The sequence below is a fragment of the Oreochromis niloticus genome, linkage group LG2 (assembly GCF_001858045.2).
Source record: "Oreochromis niloticus isolate F11D_XX linkage group LG2, O_niloticus_UMD_NMBU, whole genome shotgun sequence".
In the NCBI taxonomy this organism is placed as follows: Eukaryota; Metazoa; Chordata; class Actinopteri; order Cichliformes; family Cichlidae; genus Oreochromis; species Oreochromis niloticus.
The window spans coordinates 16,644,075-16,666,780 of NC_031966.2; the positions used below are offsets into that span (position 1 = coordinate 16,644,075).

At 41.6% G+C, this 22,706-nt stretch overlaps 3 protein-coding genes across 13 annotated transcripts in view; 2 read left to right on the forward strand and 1 right to left on the reverse strand.

The window, feature by feature from the left end:
* Nucleotides 1-4,494, forward strand: part of atp8a1 (ATPase phospholipid transporting 8A1) — a 112,110-nt gene extending 107,616 nt beyond the window's left edge. For all 6 annotated transcript variants that reach the window (XM_005467350.4, XM_005467352.4, XM_005467355.4 and 3 more), the window contains one exon: nucleotides 1,924-4,494. In XM_005467350.4, coding sequence (XP_005467407.1) covers nucleotides 1,924-2,021 — 98 coding nt within the window. In that variant the 3' untranslated portion in view covers nucleotides 2,022-4,494. The remainder of the gene's footprint in view (nucleotides 1-1,923) is intronic.
* A 2,029-nt stretch (nucleotides 4,495-6,523) lies between these two features.
* Nucleotides 6,524-9,708, reverse strand: shisa3 (shisa family member 3). Its single transcript, XM_003445258.5, has 2 exons — nucleotides 9,039-9,708; nucleotides 6,524-7,688 (listed from the first exon to the last, which is right to left on the reverse strand). The coding sequence occupies exons 1-2, from the start codon at nucleotides 9,307-9,309 to the stop codon at nucleotides 7,096-7,098; spliced, it is 864 nt and encodes a 287-aa protein (XP_003445306.1). The 5' UTR covers nucleotides 9,310-9,708; the 3' UTR covers nucleotides 6,524-7,095.
* A 107-nt stretch (nucleotides 9,709-9,815) lies between these two features.
* bend4 (BEN domain containing 4) lies at nucleotides 9,816-21,482 on the forward strand. 6 transcript variants are annotated; one of them, XM_005467358.4, is made up of 7 exons: nucleotides 9,816-9,918; nucleotides 10,707-11,480; nucleotides 15,306-15,911; nucleotides 16,702-16,853; nucleotides 16,954-16,980; nucleotides 17,087-17,327; nucleotides 19,390-21,482. In XM_005467358.4, exons 2-7 carry the CDS (start codon nucleotides 11,012-11,014, stop codon nucleotides 19,620-19,622), a joined length of 1,728 nt encoding a protein of 575 aa, XP_005467415.1. In that variant the 5' UTR covers nucleotides 9,816-9,918; nucleotides 10,707-11,011; the 3' UTR covers nucleotides 19,623-21,482. The 6 variants fall into 6 exon arrangements, with proteins under 6 accessions (XP_005467415.1, XP_005467414.1, XP_025766464.1 ...); XM_005467357.4 differs by lacking the exon at nucleotides 9,816-9,918 and adding an exon at nucleotides 10,194-10,290; XM_025910679.1 differs by lacking the exon at nucleotides 9,816-9,918 and adding an exon at nucleotides 10,254-10,343.
* Nucleotides 21,483-22,706: the final 1,224 nt, after the last annotated feature.

The following is a 22,706-nucleotide window of genomic DNA, read 5'->3' on the forward strand; positions in this document are numbered from 1 at the left end:
GCTCTCTTAACTTCTTTGAGATCCAGAGATGCTCTGTCATGTTCAAGACTGCGCTCTGGCGTCAGACATTCACAGAGGAGTCTCAAAGCCACATTGTAGTCTTGGCTTTGTGCTCAGGGTCTTTGTCTGGTTGAAAGATGAACCTTCATCCCAGTCCCAGGTCCACAGTGCTCTGGAGCAGGTTATCATCAAGGAAGTCTCTGTACATTGCTGTATTGATCTTCCCCTCAACCCTGACTAGTCTCCCAGTTCCTGTTGCCAAAAAGCATCCTCACAGCATGATGATGCCACCACCATGCTTCCCTGTAAGGACGGTATTGGCTAGGTGATGAGTGGTACCAGGTTTCCTCCAGACATGGCGCTTGGCATTCAGGCCAAAGAGTTCAATCTTTGTTTCATCAGACCAGAGAATTTGTTTCTTATGGTCTGAGAGTCCATCAGATGCATTTGGCAAAGTCCTGGTTGGTGGAGTTCTGTTTTTTTCTTGTGGAAGGTTCTTTTCTCTCCACACAGCAATGATGGAGCTCTTTCTGAGCAACCACATCGGTCTGGCTAAGGCCCTTCTACTCATTCGTATTGCCACAGTGGCCAGCTCTAGGAAGTGTCCCTTCCCCAGCCTCAATGCAATCCTGTCTTAGGATGTACAAACAATTCCTTGGACTTTACGGCTTGCTTTGTGCTTGATGTGTGCATTTCCAAATCATGTTCAATCAACTGAATTTACCACATGTGGTCTTCAGTCAAGTTGTAGAAACATCTAAGAGATGATCAGTGGAAACAAGATACAACTGATGTAATTTTTGAGTGCCATGGCAAAGGCTGTGAATGCTTATATACACGTTACGTTTTTGCTTTTAAGCCTAAAAACATTTCAAGAATTTCAGGCAAACTTTATTTCACTGCATCATTTTGGATTGTGTGTAGAAGTTTGAGGTGAAAATGATCCTTTTTTGGAATAAGGCTACAATGTGACAAAATGTGGAACAAGTGGAGCTCTGTGAATACTTTCCTGTTAACAGGCTATAAATTTGGGCAGTTTAAAGAGGAATGATTCGCTTTTGAGTTTAGAACAGCAGCTGACTTCATTTTCAGCCCTGGAGGTTTCCAGAGGTTCCTGGTCACAACGTAGGAAACAACTTAGAAACTGTTTATCGTGCCTTGCAGAAATCTAAACAGATATTTACCACAGTGACTCTAATGTGAGAGAAGCTCAAATTGGAGCTGGCTACAGCCAGAAGCTTCTTAACTCAGCATAAAGACTGCAAACAGGATCCAAAGCTTGCCTGGCAGACAGGTCAGATGTCATGTCGTTGGGCCTTAGTCACACAGAGACCCTGTGGCAAACACAGGTTGGAACAGATTGCAGTGGTCACCTGTATCTGCATTTTTCAAGTTTCATTACCAGCTGGAAGTTGATCGAGTAGTTGGCAAGTGATTGCAGAGAAGTCAGGGTCTTCCATACAAACTGCCAATACCTTCCAGCAACCACTTGCCAACCAGTCAGGGAATAATCATTTTGCCTTAAAGCCTGTGGTTGTCAGGTTACACCAAGTAGTTTCTAGGTGTATGTGCTTATGCAATCAATTTCTATGGGGCAGGAGAGCTGATTTTCTTTCATTTGTTTTGTTTTTTTGTATGTTTATTTTGTTATCAGATTGATAAAAGACAGCATCTTCATCAGAATCCAACATCATTTTAAGTCGATATTGATGTGTAGCCAAGCTAACAATGCAGATGTGAGACCTGTACTGATCTTCAGCAAGAAAGCAAACATAAGCATATTTCCCAAATTTTAAGACTTTAGATTTCGTTTATTCTGTTGATTCATATGTCTCAAGTGTGTTTTTTTAATGTATTTTTTTTAATTCAATGAATTACTGATCTGTACAGCCTTTGTTTGAATTTTATTCATTATGTTCACAGATGGCTACGCCTTCTCTCAAGATGAGAACGGAGTGGTGTCTCAGTCTGAGGTCATCAGAGCGTACGACACCACCAAGCAGAGGACCAACACGTGGTGAGGCGTCGGCCTTCTTGTTCGTGGCCGGCCTGCTCGGAGCCACGGCGGCCGTTTCCAGTGGCGATATTTGAAACTTAACGGTGGTGTGAGCGTGTGCCTCCAGCGCTGAGGGGAAGGGGGGGTTTGGAAAGAGACGGAAGAAAGGGACATTGTGTAGTCTTTGGAAAAAAAGGGATTTAAAAGAAGAAAAAAAAAAACAAGGAACAAAACAAGTCACGTTCACTATCAGCTGTAGTTGTGTGTCTCGCAGACATGATATGAGCACTGTGCTTTCTTAGCAGTCTGTGGTCTGAAGTTCTTCACTGTTCTCGCTCCGTTTGTCTCCTTTCTGTTGATTTGAGGAACGACAGCTTTTAGCACTGAGCCAAAAGTCCTAAAAGCCTAAAAATCATTTTAGTAAATCGAAATCAAACACTGGACAGCGATTGGTTTCAGACGCTTTTGAACTCGTGAAAGATTGCCAAAGAGCAGTCGTATATACAATCGTCCAAGTACTAGTGAATTTGAGGAAAAACGTTAAACCAAATGTAATTAAACTCCTGTGTGTGTTCCAGCGCGAAACAGACCACGTCAGAGCAGATGTTTGTAACATGTTCGTTTTGTTTTTGCACTCGAGGAAGCATCTGTTGTGTGAAGCCTTACATTTTATTATGCCTTTTCTTTCCGTCGGTTTCTTTTCAAATGCATTTTATACATATGTAGATACTGTGCCTCGTTTTTACCTCCTTCATTTATTTATGTTTTATCTGAAGAAGTTGCCTCCTGCAACCTACCGTAGTCCTGTGTCCACCGTTTTCGCAGCAGACGTATTGCTCTCGACTTATAATTGCATTCCACGCATCCGCTCCCGTTTCAACAATCACAACGGTGCCTACGTCAAACTGTTCCCTCTTAGAAGAAAAAGATCGCTTAGACCAGTGCTCCACACACACACTTACTGTCTCCTCACCACAGTATTGCACTCCTACAATGTGAAAACTCCAGATTTGTTCCTGCAGAGGTGAAGAGGAGGCTCTCTGATGGGTTTTTCGTTGAAGCTTACAGTGGCAGCAGTGATTCCCTTCAAATGGAGATTTTATCCCTCTAACATAAGTGCCATTAGCTTAACTGAGAGAGAGAGAGAGAGATTAGCCAGGAAACTCCACGACAGTATCAAAACTGCTCTGTCTCTATAGTTATTTTGTGGATTTGTATTTTTATATTGGAGACGTATGAATTTTGCATCGACCGGCTTTGTAATGAATCGTCTGTAACTTTTTGTTTTTTCTTCCTCTGATGAACTGGCGGGATAGATTAGACGTGACGAGGAAACTGAGCTTTCTTAAATGTCTTGTTATTATTAATATTAATATTGTTACAGCTTGATTTATTTATAATTGACTAATGTCTGTGTGATTGCTTTCTTCTCCCTATGGGAGATCAGATTTCTGATGGTGCGAGTGTGTGTATATGTGTGTGTCGGTTTTTTGCTTGCATGTGCATGTGCCGTATGAGTGTGTGTGTGTGTGTGTGTGTGTGTGGGCGCGTATGTGTGTGTACCTCTACTGTGGATAATTTCTGTGTATGCACTGCATGTCTGTGTCCTCTATGAAAGACTGGGAAGTTTCTGGCACCTCAGTCCTCCTGGTGTGTTTCTTTTATTGTATATTTGTGTGTGTGTGTGCGCGCGTGTGTAGTGACGCTTGCTCAAGTTGTCCGTCTGCACGACTCCAGGTATAGCTATGGTGTACTAACGTGTGCCGATGCATGGCCTGTATGGGAACGCGAGGCTGCCGGCGTGCGGGCGTTCACGGTCAAACGCTCGACCTCGACTGTGAGAGTTTCTGACGCACCGCTCGCTTCGACAGGAGATGTTCGCACAATGCACTCGATGTACCTTTCCAGTTGTGGATATCTGGTATTTTCTGGTTTTGGTATATGATTTCTTTTGAGTGTACACGTTTGTGACCTTTTTTTCCACGCAGTGTACCTCCTGCTTCACAGGAAAGCGCATTTTTTGTGTTTTGTGTTTCTGATTATTTTTCTCTGCTGGTCTTTGGCGTGAAAACTTAATCGGCTGTCATCGTGTCAGAAATTTTCCAAACAGCAGAATGTGGTTGTCGTCGCTGTGGAAGGTTTGGACTTTTGCTTTCTTCTTTCTTTTTTTTCTCTGTCTTTCTTTTTCTTTTTCCCCCCAGAAAACATAAAACACACGTTGTTGTCTGTGAAGGTCGTGGGCTGCATGAATGGAAAACAAAAACTGTTCTCCGAAGTGTTAACCGTACTACTTTAATTCTCCCTCAAGTGTTGATCACTTTACAAAAGCGGAAACAAAAAAAAGGCGCACTTTTTAACTTTTCTTTTCGATGGTTCGTTTCTTTTCTGTCTTTTTGTTCGATGATTGTTCTGCATGTTGGGACTGCAAACTTATAAGTGTTGTCTTTACTGCCATGAAGGACTACTGAAATAAACTTTACAATCACTGAGGAACAATGTGAAAGTCTGTTATTGCTTTTGTGTTATTTGCAAATTTGTAATCAGCGTGTGTGGCGACAAACTGGAGAGAAAATCCAAACAGGAAAAGGAGGGACAGCCATCGGCCTGCGAGCACGACAAACAAATTATATCAATAGACTTCTCATTTGTTATGATTGCAGGGTTTACTCGAACTTCTCGTATGATCCCACACAGGCTAAGTCCTGTTTGGCTTTTCAAATTCTTATTGTTATAATCAAGGTCCAAAAACTTCCATTCATTAGTTGATTGACAGAACATTTTTTTATGCATAAACACTAACAATTCTCTGGTTACAGCTTCTAAATGTGGGTTTATTATTGTAAACTGTAACAGGATATGGTTGGATTTTTGCATGACGATCATTGGAAGCATTTTAAGACGCCGGTCTAAGCCTTCATTTCTATGACTGATTGCTTTGCTATTTGCAGATATTTTACAGACTAAAAAATAAATAAATAAATAAAACATTAGTGTGGGGAGATTAGGTAATGAAATAAATACCGGGTACATCTGAACTGTAATTATTTTTTCAAGTTGGAGAGTGCAAGCTTTTGTTGTTGGTTGATGAGGTGACACCTGTGGTTACTGGTGGTGGGAGCAAGTGTGATTTTATTACATTCAGAAGAGTTTTTTTTGAGCAGCTACTTTTTTCTACGTTTTTCTGCACAACTGCTATCGACATCAGGATTTAATTACCTGAGAGTCTTGAAGTGCTAAGGCCCCGTATTTCTATTCTTGGACTCTACTAGAGTGACTTTACATGTTTCATTGTTTAAAATTATCTTTATTTATCTTATACTGGAGGGTAACCCCTCAGTTTACACTACTGAAAGCCAGTTTTCTTCTCAAATAGGTTTGAGTAGCAGGTGGGTTGGGATGCTGCCGACTGGAGATGCCAATATTAACCCTTTAAAGCCTGAACCACGAAATAAATGCCAAGAAATTCTAATCTTTTGAAGATGGAGTGTTTATTAAACCCTCATTATTTTTAATTAATTAAAAATACTTTGTATATATTACTGTTAATTGTGATTTATTGCTTAAAAATGTATTGTACAGTTGTTAAGGGATTAAGAATATCCCCTCTCAATGACATCCTACAGAGCCAGAGATTACTTGTATATGCTTTGGACAGGTTTAATGGCAATATCTGTAATTTTAACTGTGTATTTGTGGTATATCTGTTAAAAAATATGGAAAAGCAATGTACAGAAACCTGGTGGTTTACAAAAAAAAGAAAAAAGTCAGAGGTTTCAAAAGTTTAGGCCCTGAGAACAGATACAAAACTTGAATTGTTATAAAATCCACACGATTGTTTTAAATAAAAACATTCACTGTGTGGAGAATTGGGTTCCTACCTTCAAGGATAACTTGGAAAAGAAGTTGGAAACTTTTCTGAGCCTGGCAAAAACATAGAGGATTCGATGTATCCAAAAGGTTTAGGAAATATCATGAAAACGTGTTCGCGACTTCTGTTTTCCTTTCATAAGCAGAGCGTGATAGGGAGGTTTGAACTGACAGCTGCAAGTTCAAACAAGACAGGATGGAGGTAACACTCCGGCAGACGTTATTCATGAGAGCTGTATTTTGTGATAAAAGACTTAACGGATACCTGAACGCAGCAGCAAACATCCTGAAGCCGAACAGCTTTCGGGTTTCATGACAAACCGGTTGCCAAGTCTGTTTCACAGTCAGGTAGCCGGGTAACAGAGCAGTCTTTGTGGAGGTTTTGCCATACCTGCTGGTGCAACCTAAACCTCTATTTCTGGGGTGAGTTGTTTTTAACACTGTGACCACGCCATGCTCATTGAGCACTGACAATGACTGATCTCAGCGCTGCATTCCTGCTGTGAAGTCTGGCGCAAGAATGAGCGACAGGTAGGGAGATGATGTGCCGGCCTGACCTCTCCGGTTTCCTTTTTGTCTCAGTGATGATGATGATGATGAAGCCCCGTCTTTCTGGACAAAACTGTTACTTAATAAGCTTTACATCAAACAGCACACAAGTTACTATGAGACAACATTTATTTGCTGAAGTTTAAGCAATCAATATGACAACCCTGATCTGGGCAGAAGAGCTGTAAAATCTTTTATATAACAAAACATTTCCTCCAAAATAAAACGTCTCTCATTCCCAAGTCCTTCTGATTGTCAGAAAAAGGAATTTTCTGGTTTCCCAAGTCTATTATACCTCTGCTAATGCTTAGCAGAATCTGAGTGACGGCAACATCTGTTTTTAAGGAAGATTGCTGATACATTTCCATCTTGAAACATCAACAAATGGAAACCATGGAGATCTGTTCACAAAGTAAAAGTGCATATATTTTACAAATGGTGTCAGATCTGCTGATGTGTCCTGTGCTGCAGACAGGGAAGTACCTCGGGCCATGCTGGTCAACCACAGCAGCTCTGTCACGCTTTGTGCCTACCCTCCAGCAACTCGCTCTGCGGCCATTTGGCCGGGCCTCATGCATAGCTTCTCTGGCACCAGCCTTGTCTGGCGTGTTTCTGTCTGTGACAGGTCGCATCCTGCCCACTAAAAATTGTGTAATCCTCTATTTCCCCTGCTGAGAGCCCTGTCAGCTCTGTCCAAAGTCAGCGAAGCCCTTGGTTGCCGTGAAGGCGTCAGGCTGCAGAGGGAAGAAGTACTGCTGGGGAAGAAGGAAGCTGGTGTTCTGGGATGAGTGAGTGGCCATCGGGGGCTGATGGAGCTGCAGCTGGGTGTGGGATGAAGGCAGCGGGTGCTGGATCCCTCCTGTCATGGGTGCTGGTGGAGATGTGTAAGGGGGAGGTGGAGGTGGAAGAAGAGTCTGTGGGGTCTGGGTGGGAGTGGAGGCTGACGATGAGACGGTGGCTGATACCAGGCAGCCATGCTGCTGCTGCTGCTGCCCTCCGAGAGAGTACCTTCGCATGGAGCTGCCTCCTCCGGCGGAACTGGAGCTGGTGGTGGCCGTGCTGGATTGCCGCGATGGGGCTCGCAGGCTTGGGGGAGCCGTGGTGAGGATCATGGGGATCGTTTCCCCCTGGCAGCTGCGCAAAGAGAAACGAATGGGCTGCTGGGTTGGCTGCTTGGGCCTCAGACACGTGCAGCAGTAGACAGCCACCAGTGAGCCAACTATGATAAAGGCGATGAAGATGCTCCCTACCATCAGGAAGGGCATGTAAATGGGCTCTGTGGGGAAGGAAACAGGCAAATTTAAAAAAAGAAAATCTGTAATATTAAACCATTTATCATACATTTCATCAATGATATCAGCTTACTATGAAATTTGCATAAACCAGCCTCAAAATGTTTGCATAAAAGCAAACATTGCATTACATAGTCCTTATGAGTTTAAAATCAAGTCTTGCCTTGCTAGTAACTAAGAATCGTGACCTATGCTGCTGTTAATAGAGGGGAAAATTGTGCTAAACATTTCTAATCATGACATTTCTTTTAAGTTCTTCACAACCTTACGAACAAACAAAAGTCACATTCCTGCTGAAAACACAAACATCTCAGGTTACGCTTCATGAAGCCTTTTCACCAAAGAAATCCACGTTTGTGTTTATTTTTAAATGGGAAAACTGGGAAATTGTGAGCACACGATCCACTCAGTTTAAGGCTTATAAGCTTATCCGTTGGGGAAATTTAAAGAAAACTGATAAAACCTCGACCAACAGTAGGTCAGTCTAACACTCAAACGCCTCATAAAGAAGCCACAGAAAGGACTCGCCATCTCCTAATGTTGTGATTACTTTAGTTTGAAAATTAGTGAGCTGTCAAAGCTAATGTGCTTTATTTCTGGGCAGCATAATAGACCTGTCTGTGTGAGAAGGGTTAGACTCTTCAAAACATTCCTGGACTGCAAACCTGCGCCGCTTGATCAAATTTCCAACTAATTTCTGCTTACAAGTTTTTGACAGGAATTTGTTTAAAGAGGTTTTAGTGGAGTGACTGATGGGGTGGGTCATCGAAAACTTGTCCAGGTTTCCACTTTGCACTGATAATAATTTGGAGTGTGATGGAAACTGAAGGGAAGGGAGCTGGATAAGAGCAGGTGGAACCTGGAGCCTCAGGCAGATCAATGCTTCAAACAGCAAAGGATGTAAACTTCATTTAAGAAAGCTGCAGTGGAAAAAGGTCTTACAAAACACATTTTATACTCATTTCATATTTTAAATTCATATCAAGTTTGTTGGGAATGCTCTCAGAGTGCATTAGTGTCCTTCAGCAAAGGCACTGAACCTCTGAGTGCTCTGTGCTGTCTTAATTGTTCAGCTGACCTCTGACCTCTCTAGGAGGATCCGCTATAACTTAAATAGGCAAGTCCTTCTCACGGCGTCTCTGTGTTTACCTTTTAAACACTACAGGGTTAAATAAAGTAAACAGAGTTTAGTCATGTGTGTTTTTCTCCATTCAACTAATTAAACTCTAATAAATTTGGATTTTTCTGAGGTCTTGCTTAATGACATGACGAACACCCGAGGAAATCGACACCACAATCTTGGACCTAAATTAGTTTAAAGTCAGTGAACCTACGCGCTGCAAACTCGGTGTTATCCACCTCCCTGTCGTTGGTGCAGATGCCCTGGTCCAGCCGTGCGTCCGCTGCGGCGCAGCAGTAGCGCAGCGCGCAGGAGCCACAGCAAACTGTGGCGTCCATGGTGTCAAAATCCTCCGGACACTGGAAACCCTCGTGATAATTTCCATTCGAGTCCAGCCACCCGTGGCAGTACTCTCCCTGAGCATCCGATATCCGGAGATTCCAGGTCAGATATCCCAGCAGCAGGCAGTTCAACAGGCGCACCATCCCGACGAGCCGCTGGGGTTCACGTTCCCTGCGTCCTGTGGGCTTCAGCTCACACCCTCAGTCAGAGTTTACACACTCTTCATTTGTGTTAATTGACCAAAAAAAGGAACTAAACGATTGGATCCAAAGATGTAAAGTTAGGTCACCGTCATCTTCCCAGCACTGGAATCGCTCTCAGCCTGCAGCTGCTCAAAGAGGGGGAAAAAATCCTTAATTGAATCCTCTTCGGGTTTCTTTTAAAAATCTCATTACGGAACTTTACTCTCATTCAAACGGGCTTAAATCACCAGCTGATGCTGAACATCTTCCTTTGGAGTTTCGCTCCAACCTCTCCCGTAACGCGCCTGTGAGTTAAAGTGTGAGCAGAAGTTGTGCGCCCACCTCACTGCAGTTTTGCTGTTTTTGTGGCTGGGGCTGGGGATGTGAGGGGAGGGGGGGGGGGGTAAGCGCGCACGCAACCTCTATTAACCGGACGTTGGGGATCACGTGGTGCAGAGGGAGCCCAGCGTGACGCTAAATGCTTTCATTCCCGTAAGCCGCCCAAAAACCGCGCACAAGCTGGGCCACGCTTGTGTTCTAACTTTACATAACAGCTGTGCTTTAAAACAGGTGAACACAGAAATATCTGAATTCAGCTTTGCTCGTCATCATTAAGGTTGTGCATTTTATGTTGCAGTGCTACACACAGATGATCGTTTTAATTATTGTTATTCCAACAGCTTCTAGCAGCTGCCCAGCCTTTTATTTTATCATTCACCTCACATATAATTATCACGACTTGTATCCGGCCATGTTCGTCCTGCTGTTGTTTCATAGTAGCGAGAAGTAAGAAGAAGTCTCCTTTAAAGCAGAGAAAAACAGGTCCGTCTATTAAAATCTCCTCCGTTAAAAGGTATTGAGGCGGCGCCCCCGCGTGGCGCTGCGAACTTTTAGCCCTGTGGGCTGTTGGACAGCTGCTGGCCTGCCTTTGACGGACATCAGGTGAAGGGACTGAAATGATCACAGACACGTGATTTTTCTTTTTTTTGATTTCAGTGAGTAGGTGTGCGGCTGGCAGTGCCCTTCAGATTACCTGTTTATTGTAATAACCAATAGGGTCAAATCAGGGACAGTGATTAGGCCAATGATGCTTACTTTATATTCTCATTTATCAAACTCATTCGTTTTTATTTGTTGGTAATTTTCCATTTAAATTTTTAAAAAAGAATACTTTGATATTCTCTTCTGGACTGTTTGATTTTTGCCCCCAGGTTCGGTTATGTATGGAAACCTTTTCCTTCCATTTGTGCCCGCGCTTTGAGCTCAGTAGCAAAATGGCCTCTGCCTTTTCTTCCTTTCTCCATTCTGTTTCATTATTTATTTATTTCTCTCTCTCTTTTTTTTTTTTTAATTTTCAGATTGTAGGCTAACTGCTACAGCGCCCCGTTGTTCTCGCTGAGGATGTTGGCTACAAAAGGAGGCAGGCAGTGGCGCACAAGTCCCGCCTGTATTTCCCTCTGGAGGAGTCTCGGTATCGGCGCCCCCGACTGGGGATTGGAGCGGCGACTTGTCAGTAAATTAGCCCACCCTTCACATAGTGTTTGTGAGGGAAACCGAGCCAGACAGTGACGGTCTGATCCCTCACTTATCAGCTGCCTGTCACACCAGCACGCTACGATACCGACCCGCAGCCATCCGCCGCGCTGTGACACCTGGCCGGGGTATGGAGGGAGAGATGCAGCCCGCAGATGAAGGGCCGTGCGCCCCGAAGATGTGCCGACAGCAGCGGGGTCCGTACAGCACCCTAAAAACCTTCCAGAGCAAGCGCTCTGCGGGCAAGTCGCGCTTTGACCGGTCCGCTGTGGTCGAGGTGCCCCTGTTTGGAGACGGGCATCATTTCACTTTTCACCCAGAACAACCTCATCCTTTCCAGCCGCACCACCATCAGCAACAGCGTCTGCAGCAGCAGCAGCAGCAGCTTCACCAAACCGGCGTTTCTATCAGCAGCAGCCAGCAGCATCACCAGACGACTCAGCAGCAGCAGCAACGTTTCCCATGTGAGACCAGGCCCAGCAGCAGGGTTCCGACATCCACCTCAGCGGCGGCATCTCTCGGTAGCCAGCAGCGGCACGCCAGCAGCGGCGGAGCAGAGCCCAGATTTTCTCCGGACTGCACCTACGGTATCAGCACAGGTGGGTTTTAAACTTGCGCAGAGTGTGGCACGAGAGTCACTTCTCTTAACGTCTAGGATATTGAGACTTTTACATTCCGTGTCCCCAGATTAGTGAAACGTTAGAGCAGTTGTTTCTCTTTCTTTTGGTTCGCCTTTTAGATGAATGAGCGCAAAGCTTCTACAGAGTCAATAAACTTAAGTGTTGCAGGCAAAAAGCCAACATGTCTTTTGTTTGTCTCACATCACCTGAGCTCATGTTTTTGTTCGCATTTCTTGCTCCTGTCAGCAGTGATTGATTTGCTGTTGTAATGAGAGCAGTCATGATTGAATCTCTAGTGTGCATGTGCTAAAAATTACACTGGGTAATTGTCTGCGCCTGTGTGTTTACTTGCGAATGTATATATGTGAGTGTGTGTGTGTGTGTGTGTGCAAGAAGGGCTCTCTCGGTCTCCTGTTGAAACACATTGTTCCCTGCTCATTTTCTTCTCAGCTGCTGTTCATTAGAGGGGTGCACAGGAAGAAATGTGTTCCCCATGTGGAGGGCGGGTCCATGGGAACCAGCATTAAGATGAAAGCAATGAACCTAACCCTGGCAGTACCAAGATTAAATATTAGACATCTCATCCCTTAATCAGATAATAATCTCGTTATCACTGCTGGCAGCAAAGACTCAATTTGCTGCTGCTTATTGTTGCTTTGGAGACAATCAAGTGCTCAGCCAGAGCTCCGGTCTCACTGCAAGCCCTGTATTAACTAACTTAGATGTGAAATGGCAAATGTGTGCATCAGGTAGTGCATATTTATTTTTTAAGATATCATTTATCTTTAACCAGGTTTCACAGATGCAAATCTGTGAAACCTGGGTTTCTTTGTCGTTTGCATCTATTTTGGCATGCACATGATCCTGATATCACTAATGAAACAGTCACATAAAACTCTGTTTTCCCTGCTCTAGTGAATCAGCCTATAATACACAAGATGTACCGTCCAATCAGAGCTAAAGCGTGCCATGCATTTCTTGCTGATAATGACACATCAAAGTGCTTCTATCTACACCACAGAAACAACTTAATGTTCCTCTTATGGCTCGGAAAAAGAAGAAACTTGATGTCCTTTCTTTCACCGGAGGGCCTGGGATTCAGCAATCAGTTCAGCACACAATAACACAAATTGCATTGAAAAGCCTCTCCCAAAGAGTTGTGATTAAAATAAATGGGTCTCATAAATTTTCCCTCTGCCGACCGTGTTGTTTTTAATGAAATTTTATGAGACTCTCAGCTCGCAGTGCCACGGAATTGGTGAGAGAAGGAGACGAGAGTGGGGGCGGGGGTGCACGGTGAAGGCGAATGATATCAGATACATCTCGACGGGTAAACAGAGACGGCACGCATATTAATAAATGCGACACATCTGCGCCAGGCTGATAGACACGTCTGAGCGAGTGGGAACGCAGCAATGGCCGCCTAGAATTCATTTTGTCTGTGTGTATTTATGTGTGTGTGTGTGTGTGTGAGGCCAGTGGACTCATAATCATTACATAGAGGTGTGTGTGAGATCATCTCATTGAGACGTGCCTAGACTACCAGGGAAACTATCCACTGAGGCTTGTTTCTGGACAATAGCTCCATGCTCATTTTGTGAAACTGTGACTTTAGAGTTTATTGACATCTGAATAAATCTGTATAATCAAGCTGACATTTCCATGAACAGAGGAGCCAAGTGTCTGCTACTCTAATGGAACACTTTGCCACAATAAGACGTGGCAGAGAGCAAAGAGTAAAGGGAGGCGGAAAGAGTACAAACTACAACCCCCCCCCAAGAAACCCAATGCACACAATCACTCATATTGTTGCCAGAACCATAGCAGCTTAAAGCGTTATGTTTCAGCACTGGTGAAAAGTACAGTATGTTTCATCAAGTAAGAACTTCAAATCTGATTTGCTTTACAAGTGAGGGTTCGTGCTTCACTGCATTTCAGAACTTGGACATCTGTCAGCAGAAGTTATTGGTTACTCTGCTGTTTAAGACTTCAGCTAAAAAAACAAACACAAAGCCAAACTGAAGATTAAACCAGGGGGCTTAACACTTAGAGAAAAAAAAACACAGCATGTTGCTTTAGCTGAGGCATCTGTCCTGTTTTAGGTTTCTATGCAATGCAAGCAAAAGCATTTCCCTCTAAACACCTCAGTGTTATGGATGTATTAGTTAGATCTACCAATTTGGAGAGAGAACACAGGAGACACAGATGCAAAGTAAGAAATATAGATATACTTATTTTCATCTTATTGCATCAGGTAGAACCATCCCCAGTCTGACAGTTGACCTTTTACAAACCAGACAGTTTCTCTACATTTATCCGTCCTTCTAGATTAGATGTCATCTACTCAGCTGCCTCTAGTTTGTCTTTCAGGCATTTATGTTTTCCTGCACCCAAGCAGACCCTATATAGGTGACACCAGAGTGAAGATGTAAGACCACAATCCCTTTCATCAAATTTAAAGTAGCGAACACAGACCTCGCTATAATAAGGAGAGGTAATCAAATCTGTCTCACACAGTGCAAGAAGATCAGATTCTTCTTAAACTCAGACATAATAATGCTTTGTTTAAAATCTTACTGAGAGAAGTGAAATCACAGAAATCTGTGCTTGCACTGCGAGTTACACTGTCCTGGCTGTGCTTTTCCTTGCACTTTGACCTTAGATTTTAACTTAAGGTACTGCATAAATTAAATAACACCCATCAATTTCCTTTACGTTTGAACAAAATGCAGGTACATCCTGGACAGGTCACGAGTTCAACACGGAGCTAACCCACAGAGAGAGGCAATCGTTCACACTCACATTCAATTTGCAATCACTAGTTAAGCAAACAAGCATGTCTCTGGAAAGAAAGCAGACTGACAGAGAAATCCCATGGAAGCAGCGATGGTGCTAACCTCTGTGCCACCGTGCTACCCTGGACAGACAAAACCCTTCTTTAAAAAAAATAAAAATAAAAAAAACTCTGATGTAAGCCTCCGTACAAAAAGAGAAGTACTAATGCTGCATATCACACTGTACATGACATTATTGGATTGTTCACATTTTAGAGGGATTTTACAGTTGTAGCTTTTCAAGGTGTTTTAATAATTGCAGCACTTAAACTGTTTAGTCCACTGGTTCGTCACGCAATGTTTGACACAGGAAAAAAGATTCAGACACATTGTGTAATGAGAAATAGAAAAAAATCTACAACTAAATGAAAATATTTATCATTTGGGAGAGACTTTTAGAGTTGTCCTTTCTTTGGTAAGATCCCCCTAATCCTCATGTGACACAGAAGTCTTGTGTGTGTGTGTGTGTGTGTGACCCTTCCCTGAAAGAAGTGGTCCATAGTATAAAATTCTCCCTGTGAAAGGACGGCCTCTGAGCTGAAATGTCATAATGTGTGCTCATCTCTAAGGTATGAATGGTGGGCATATGCTATACTTTGCATGTGTGTCTCCTGAAGGATTACTGCTGCACTGCAGAAAAGCCAGATAGTAGCCAACAAAGACATTATTTCAAGCCTCAAACTCCTCAAGGACTTGTCTGCAGCTTTTGAGCTTATCACTATATCCTCAGCAGTAAGTCGAGTTTGCTCACTTGTCCTGAAATCCTGTCACTTTGGGACTATCTGTCTGTGTTAACTGATTGCATTGGTTAGTGGGTCAGCAGGGAGCATGTGAAAAAAGCCAAAAGCTCCAGCGATTCTTATAAATGGACCTTGAGGGCAATGTTTGCTTGAGTGACTCTGCAAACACAAGCAGCTCATCTTAAATCCAGTGACTGACTGCTAATGTGAATGTCTGTTGTCTGCTTCAGAGAACCGTCTCATCTTAGATGCCTTCGCCCAGCAGTGCAGCCGAGTCCTCAGCCTCCTCAACAACGGGCGTCTCCTGGAGCCCTCATCCTCCTCCTCCTCCTCCTCCTTCACCTCTAACATTAAGCTGGAAGACGGGCCAGGGGACACTCGGGGGCTTCATTGCTCCTCACAGGGGAAGTCTAAATCCGAGGAGAGCTCTTCCACCACAGACCCCGAGGAGGAGGCTCAACAAAGCCATTTGAATCAACAACAGACCTCTGCAGTTCTCCGCATCTTCACAGACTCCCTACAGAACTATCTGCTCTCAGGACCTCAACAACAGCACCAACAGCAGCAGCAGCAGCAGCAACATCTGTCTGCCAGTCTGGAGGACGAGCAGTGCCCGGCAGCTGAGTCTGGCTCAGGAGTGTCTCCTCCAAGACACAACCTGGGAGGATGGGGCTCCCCTGCTCCATCAGAATCATACGGCCACCCCTCGTCCACACTGCCTGAGGAAGAGGAGGAGGAGGAGAACTGCTGTCCTCGCTGCCTGGAATTGGAGCAGGAGGTGTTGTCTCTGCAGCAGGAGAACGAGGAGCTCCGCAACAAGTTGGAGAACATCCCAGGTGGGGTAATAACAGCCAGGACACATTGATGACTGCTTTAATCCTCACTCAACTGGGGATAGGAGATCTCTTCATCCCACAAATCTTTTTTTTTTATATGCTGCCATCTGACTTTTGATTTCATGTGCACTGCATAAATCAGTACCGAAGATACACATCAGTGCTATTTACAAAGCTTGTTATCAAGGGCTTCTGGGTAGTTGGTTTGCTCTTATCTACTCATATACACGTGACATGCATAACATTTGTGTTGACATCATCACTGGAAGGAAAGCTGAATCAGAAGTTGGATTCTAATATAAACATTTAAATTCAAGTCCATGTAGTCAAATCCATACGTGTCATCTTTCTTACAGCGTTTATATGAGTGTTTGTTTTCACCTGTGAAAAATACTGAGCACAAAATGTGCGTGTGAGATCAACAAATTATTAGGAAGTGCTTCATTCATTTTCTTCCTCGTGCTTTTGCAATCTAAATGCATCCCACAGTTTCAAAAAAGTGTGTTCAAAGCATCTATTTCTGTTAACTTGTCTGCTCTCCCCAAAGCATTCTGAGCTCCCTGTTGTCACACTAGCCTAGTTTGCACTAAAACAACTTATTTTAAACTGCACATAAAATTCTGTGTACAGTGTCTGATCGCGAAACATTAGGTTGTAAAGATCTGTTAAAAAGGAAGAAAACATAGCAGGGTATCAGTGTTTAAATGCAGCAGATGGGTTGTTTCTTTGCTTTGCTGGGATTTTGACACTGGGCTTCTATTTATGGTAACGTTCGCTTGTTTTTACACAGTTCCCTGTCAAAATGTTCTTGACTACTTCAAGACTGTTCTCGAGTTCCACAACCAGCTGGCCCAGCCGATGCCAGAGGAGCAGCTCACAGAGGTGAGGAAGCAGCCCCCTCTTCATTATTCACAGCAGATGTCATCAGTAGCATATCTTAAGGTGGGAAAATATCACATCAGGTCAACAGTGCATTAGAAATGTCTTCATGCTGATAACTGTGAATGTAAGTGATGTGAAATTAAAAGCTCTGTCTATACAGGAAGAAGAGCGGCAAACAGTCTTTGAGGTTTGTGTTTTAACTTCTTGTTTTTTTTGTTTTTAACTGCATGATAGAAATGTCAGGCAAAGCAACATCTTTAGTTTTTTTTCCCTCCTCCTCTTCCTCCTCACAGGGCAGTAAACAGCTCCTGGAGAACTATCCGCTCTTCATCACGAATAAGCAGTGGGACGAAGCTGTCAACTCCTCTAAGAAAGATGGCAGACGGCTGCTGCGCTATCTGATTCGCTATGTCTTCACCACAGATGAGCTCAAGTTCTCCTGTGGTTTAGGCAAAAGGAAGCGGTCAGTCCACTCAGGAGAGGCAGGCCTGGAAAGACGACCGCTCAACCCTGTTAAAGTCAGCTGCCTCAGAGGTAAAACTAAAAAACATTATAGTTAAAAACGTATTTTGAATAGGAGGAAAACATTACAGGTTATTACTGTTTAAATACAGAAGATGTGTTGCCTCGTTCGGTTGTGGTCAGTTTCTATTTATGGGTCTATTCGCTCAAAAAGTCTTTTTACAAATTGCTTCACTCATAAGGCTTGAATCAAGTGTGTGAAATATCCTAAGACCTTTATTGACACAGTTGTATGATTCTTATATTAATATTTTAATTTTAAAATATGGCATTAGTGTTGCTTGATTGCCATAAGTGGCGTTCTCATTAGAGTGCTCCACTTCTTTAAACCACTGACAGACCTTAAAAGCAGCAGCAGCTATCTACAGTCTAAGATCTGACACATATGGGGTTTGTGGTCATGTGATTTAGATTATAGCAGCTTAAATTAAAGTTGTCTTAACTCCTGTTGCTAGGCAAAACCAGGAAAGTTTATGTGCGTTGCTATTTACATCTTACATACATCCAGAAAGTATTCAGATCCCCTCACATTTTGCTCAGGATTTAGTTTTAATGGATAAAAGTGCCCTTGTCCTCATGTTTGCCTTGTGGCAGTGTGAATGGTGGAACCTTATACACATGGGTTTGCTTTTCCTAAACTGTGTCCCATCCATTCATTTTGCCACATATGGACTCCAATCAAGGTTAATTAGCCCCTTAAGCCATTGCCTTTTTTAATTAGATTTCCACCTGAAAAAACATCCTTGAATTTCATCGGTGAAAGCTCAAAGCTGTGAGGACTAAACGAGCAACTGTGGGAGAATTTCGAAATTTGAATTTTCTGCTTACTCATTTATTACTGTATACAAAATTTTATGTGACAGCAGTGAAGCACAACAATGCTATATCCATTTAGTCAAAATAGACTTTTGAACACTGAGTTGAAATCTATACAGCTGTGTGGTACTGTGTATGGTGGAAGGGATTCTAATAAACTGAATGCATCTGCTCATCTTAGAGAGCCACAGCAAAGAGTCAGACTACTTGTAAATGAAAGATTTCAGTTTATGCTTTTAGTAAGTTTGCAAAAAAGAAACTTAAAACACTTATTTTTTTTTTGTCTTTTTGGTTATTTGTGCATAGACTAATTGGAGAAAGTGGGCATTTTTACCCATTTAAAATTCAATGCAGTGGCTTGGGTCTAAAAATGTTATTAAATAGACAGACAGTCAGTTTCAATAAAAAGTGCAAAACAAAATACATCTCTGGATATGAAACACAAACTCATGATGGTGTAAATATTTATAAGACTATATGACTTATTTACCTATCCAATCCATCCTCATAGCAGAAGTCTATAATAAGTTTTTTTTTTTTGTTCTGTTTTACTCTTGTATAGTATTAAAACTAATGTAATTTATTATAATGTATTTTATTTTTTAATATAGTTGATATGTGGCTTCCAGCATAGTTTAATATTTATTATCACCCATGGAAATTTAATTTGAATTATAATTTTTAAATTCAATATTATTGAATTTATATATCATAATTATCTCACTGCTATAGATCCAGTAATTTCCAAGTATCATATATTTAGTTTTACTTAAGTTAAATATTAATTTGTTATTATCAACCCAGATTTTTAATTTATTTAATTAATTTTTACATTCTGAAGTTGTTCCAAGTCATTACCACAGCACATTAGCTTGTTGTTATCTGGAAATACTGTTGTTTGTTGTTTGTTCTTCTAATTTTATCCATATTATTCATGTACAAAATGAACTTCAGTGGTCCTAACACAGATCCCTGAGGAACTCAACGTCACAGTTTTCAATTGTAAGTCGACATCAGTCGATCATCATTTAATCAGATTTTCATTCAAGATATCAAAAGATCAAGAATTATCTCCCCATTGAACATTTTTGGTTATTTCCTGCCTCTTTGGATCTAAAAGAGGCCACCCAAACCCCAACCAGTGAGCCTAGGATGTCCTCTATTTAGTACGTCCTGTCTTAGTAAGGTAGCTCAAATAAGTCGAAAGATACAGACCAAAAAAAATGTTTTTAATTTCTTAAATTCCTAATCTTCCCAGAGTTTATCCGGATGCACTGTGCCTCAAACCCAGACTGGTGGATGCCCTCGGAGGAGCAAATCAACAAAGTGTTCAGCGATGCCGTCGGTCACGCTCGTCAGGGCCGAGCGGTCGGCACCTTTCTGGGCAGCAGCGGCAGCAGCACCAGCAGCCTGTACATGGACGGCTTTGACGGACATCTTTCACAGGACGAACTGTATTTAAAAAGCTGCCAGAACGGTCAGTCGGATTGAAGTTGAAGGAGAAATTAAAGACAAATGCCTGAAATGTAGCTGTACAACAACATATCCCAAAACTCTGACCTTATCCTGTCACTTTACACAGTGAAGAAAACATTCCAGAAGACGTTTAACATTTAGAATACAGTCCTCCTTTTCAAATAGTTTTATAGTTTTCCCCATTTTTATACCTAAACCCTTTGTTTAGTGAAAATTGGACTCTTGAGGGTTTTAAATTGAACAGTTTGAGTCTTCCATATGGTCCTTTTTTATAGTTTGAGCAGTTACATCACTGCCAGTGGAAAGAAGTCACTTCAAGGAGGCTGATTTTTTTTTTTTCTTTGTTTTTAGTAGTTTTTTACAATCTACATGCGTATTTAGAGTTCATATGGAAGTTATTTATGTTAATGACCCAGTTAGAGACTTATACTATGTACCATTGACACCACTTATAAACTTTACCATGGAAAGTAGCACTTAATATATATTTTTTGTCACTGGTGAAGCACCTTTACTTGCAGCCCTTCAACAGGAGTGCCTCTGAGAAAATCGTGTTTTGTTATTTGTAGTTTTGCACTTTGAATCTCTTTATTTTTCCCTCATTTAAACTGATCCTGATGCATCAAGTTTTACTTAATGGAAGGAAAAGTGCATTTAAAAAGATAAAAGTTTGTGAAATGTCTTTAAATTCAGCCTCCCTTGGCTGGAAAATGTTTCAATCAATGCTGCGTTGCTCCTAATCTTCATGTTAGGAAGAATATTGCAAATTAATCAAAGGTTATATTGGAAATTGCTAAAATTAAAAAGTCCGTTTGGTTTTGACCCAACTTCCATTTTTGGCTTGTAAGAATTCCTCACATCTGCAAAGGATACATGACGTTTCTTGTTTGAATTACTGTGTGTAGCAGCGATATAATACTGATGTTTTTTCCACATAATAAACTTGTAATAAAACAAAAAAATGCAGATTTAAGGGAAAAAATGGAAGCCTGGGAAATGCTAATAGACTGTTTCTTTTTATTTGCATGAATGTTTTTTCCTTTGCATTCTGAAAATTTGGAATTCAGCTAAAAGAGAATTTACGGTATTTCGCGAGCATTCCCTTATTACAGTGTTGCCGTACTCAAAGAAAGCATTTCATGTCGGGACTGATCAAGACATTTGGTTTAAGGCAGCTGCCATATAATAATGCCTTAAACTCGTTTGGAGACCACCACAGTGTAAAGTGTTAAAGATGTGTGTCAGAAATCCTGTAATGTGTTTCGTTTGTGTGTCGGTCTAAAGTTTCTTTAAACGTCAATCCAAGTGGAAAAAATTTGATCACTTCATCGTTTTCCTGCAACTTCTCCAATTTGCACCTTTAAGTGTCTTACTGTAGGCAAGGCAATCCTAAAGTGAGAAGTCCACGTGCAGGATTCAACCATTTTTATTCTTTTGTGCTTATTTGACGCTCGTTGACTTCACCTCACGACACTGTTTTCTACGTTTGAATGTACCAGATTTCTTAGGTCAGTCCGCCAAGTTGACAGTGCTGTGTAAATGTGTAATATAAAGTACAGTTATTGTGTGAGGTGTCTTTGAAATACCACGTCTCCCTCTTTAAAAAGCCAAGTAGAAAAGTGCCACAGAAACCTTAAACCAGTCGGATTCTGTTGTTGTGTTGCTGTTCTGAATGTGAGCGTTGGTTTGTATTTACTCCTTTACCCTCAAAGTGGCTGTTATCAACACTGTGAAACATCAGTTGGGTTTTTACAGATATAGTTTCTGTTGTTTTTTTATTTATAATGAATAAAATAATACCTGAATCCTATCTATCTATGAAAACGTATTATCTTTGTGACATTAAAGTTTGTCAAATCCATTTTCTAATATAGTGATCCATCTGCTAGATTAATACTGTATGTACAGGTGACTTGCCAAAGACGGGCTTTTGTGCAGGATGGGATCTTGGCAAGAAAAGCAAACATTATACATTTAATCCATTCACAGGTCATTTCACTGTACCAAAGCACCAAAGAATGAGACTAAGAGCATTCATCTTCAGTATTAACTTCTTATGTTCTGCCAATCATAGATCTATCATTGATAAATAGTTTTTTTCATTGATAAATACAGCTGTTGTTAACAAATGTAAATGACTACCACATAACTAATAATAAACCAGCTGCTTTTTACTTGTTAAAAAAAGACTGAATAATAGAAACACCTGTTACTGTCCCACTCCTTAAGCTATAACACTACATCATAATTTATATCTTCATTTTATGAAATGGCAGTGTAATTAGCTGTAATATATGTGTAGTAGAAGAAAAAGTGCATGATTCAGATGAGGGATGAAATAGAAGTCTTATAAAATGGAAATATTTAACAAAGCCACAAAATCCTGTGGGTGATACTACAGAAATACAAAACTTCAGGGACTTCATGAAAATTATTTGGCTGAAAGGGAGTCGCTCTGACTCACCCTCTTTAAAACAAACAGTGCATGTGCACAATAGAGTATTCTTGGTAAGCTGAAAGACATTATCATAGTTAATCTGAAGAAAAAGAGAGGATGATAGGATGGATTGTGTGTTTGTGCACAGCAAAACCAATGTGTGATTAATTAATAATCTACGTAGGGAACGAAGGCAGGGGTGGGCAGTTAATATTTCCAAAGTCAGGTGACAATCTAGGGAACCACGTCAGCTGTCATTTTCTGTATGACAGAAATATCCTTTTAGTCGGTTTAGGTGTTTGCCAGGTGACTTCATATCATCTTATTACACCAGATATATCATAACATTCATGTTTTGTGGATATAAATTAAATTTCTTTGCTGTCAAATTAAAATATGATCCTTTCCTAAGGTGGGGGACGCTGAAGTTCATAAACTTCAGACTTACTCAGCAAGGAAGCAAAAAAAACAAACATACAAATATATATGGCACCTCCTTGGACAGTCCCTAACATTTGGCTATTGTTAAACAGCCCATATGTTAATAATTAAATCAGTCATTTGTGATTCAATGATTTATTGTGGCTTAAGGGACATGATCACCTAATGTAACATTATATTAACCTTTTTTTTTTAGACCCAGTAAGCCAGGTAAACTTCAG

Bases quoted from the DNA above. Each gene is read 5' to 3' on its own strand.
- bend4 (XM_005467358.4), top strand. From the start codon at position 11,012: ATGGAGGGAGAGATGCAGCCCGCAGATGAAGGGCCGTGCGCCCCGAAG. The intron at 11,481-15,305 runs GTGGGTTTTAAA...TGTCTGCTTCAG, and splicing joins CACCTACGGTATCAGCACAG to AGAACCGTCTCATCTTAGAT. The intron at 15,912-16,701 runs GTGGGGTAATAA...GTTTTTACACAG, and splicing joins CAAGTTGGAGAACATCCCAG to TTCCCTGTCAAAATGTTCTT.
- shisa3 (XM_003445258.5), bottom strand. From the start codon at position 9,309: ATGGTGCGCCTGTTGAACTGCCTGCTGCTGGGATATCTGACCTGGAAT. The intron at 7,689-9,038 runs GTAGGTTCACTG...CCTTCCCCACAG, and splicing joins TAACACCGAGTTTGCAGCGC to AGCCCATTTACATGCCCTTC.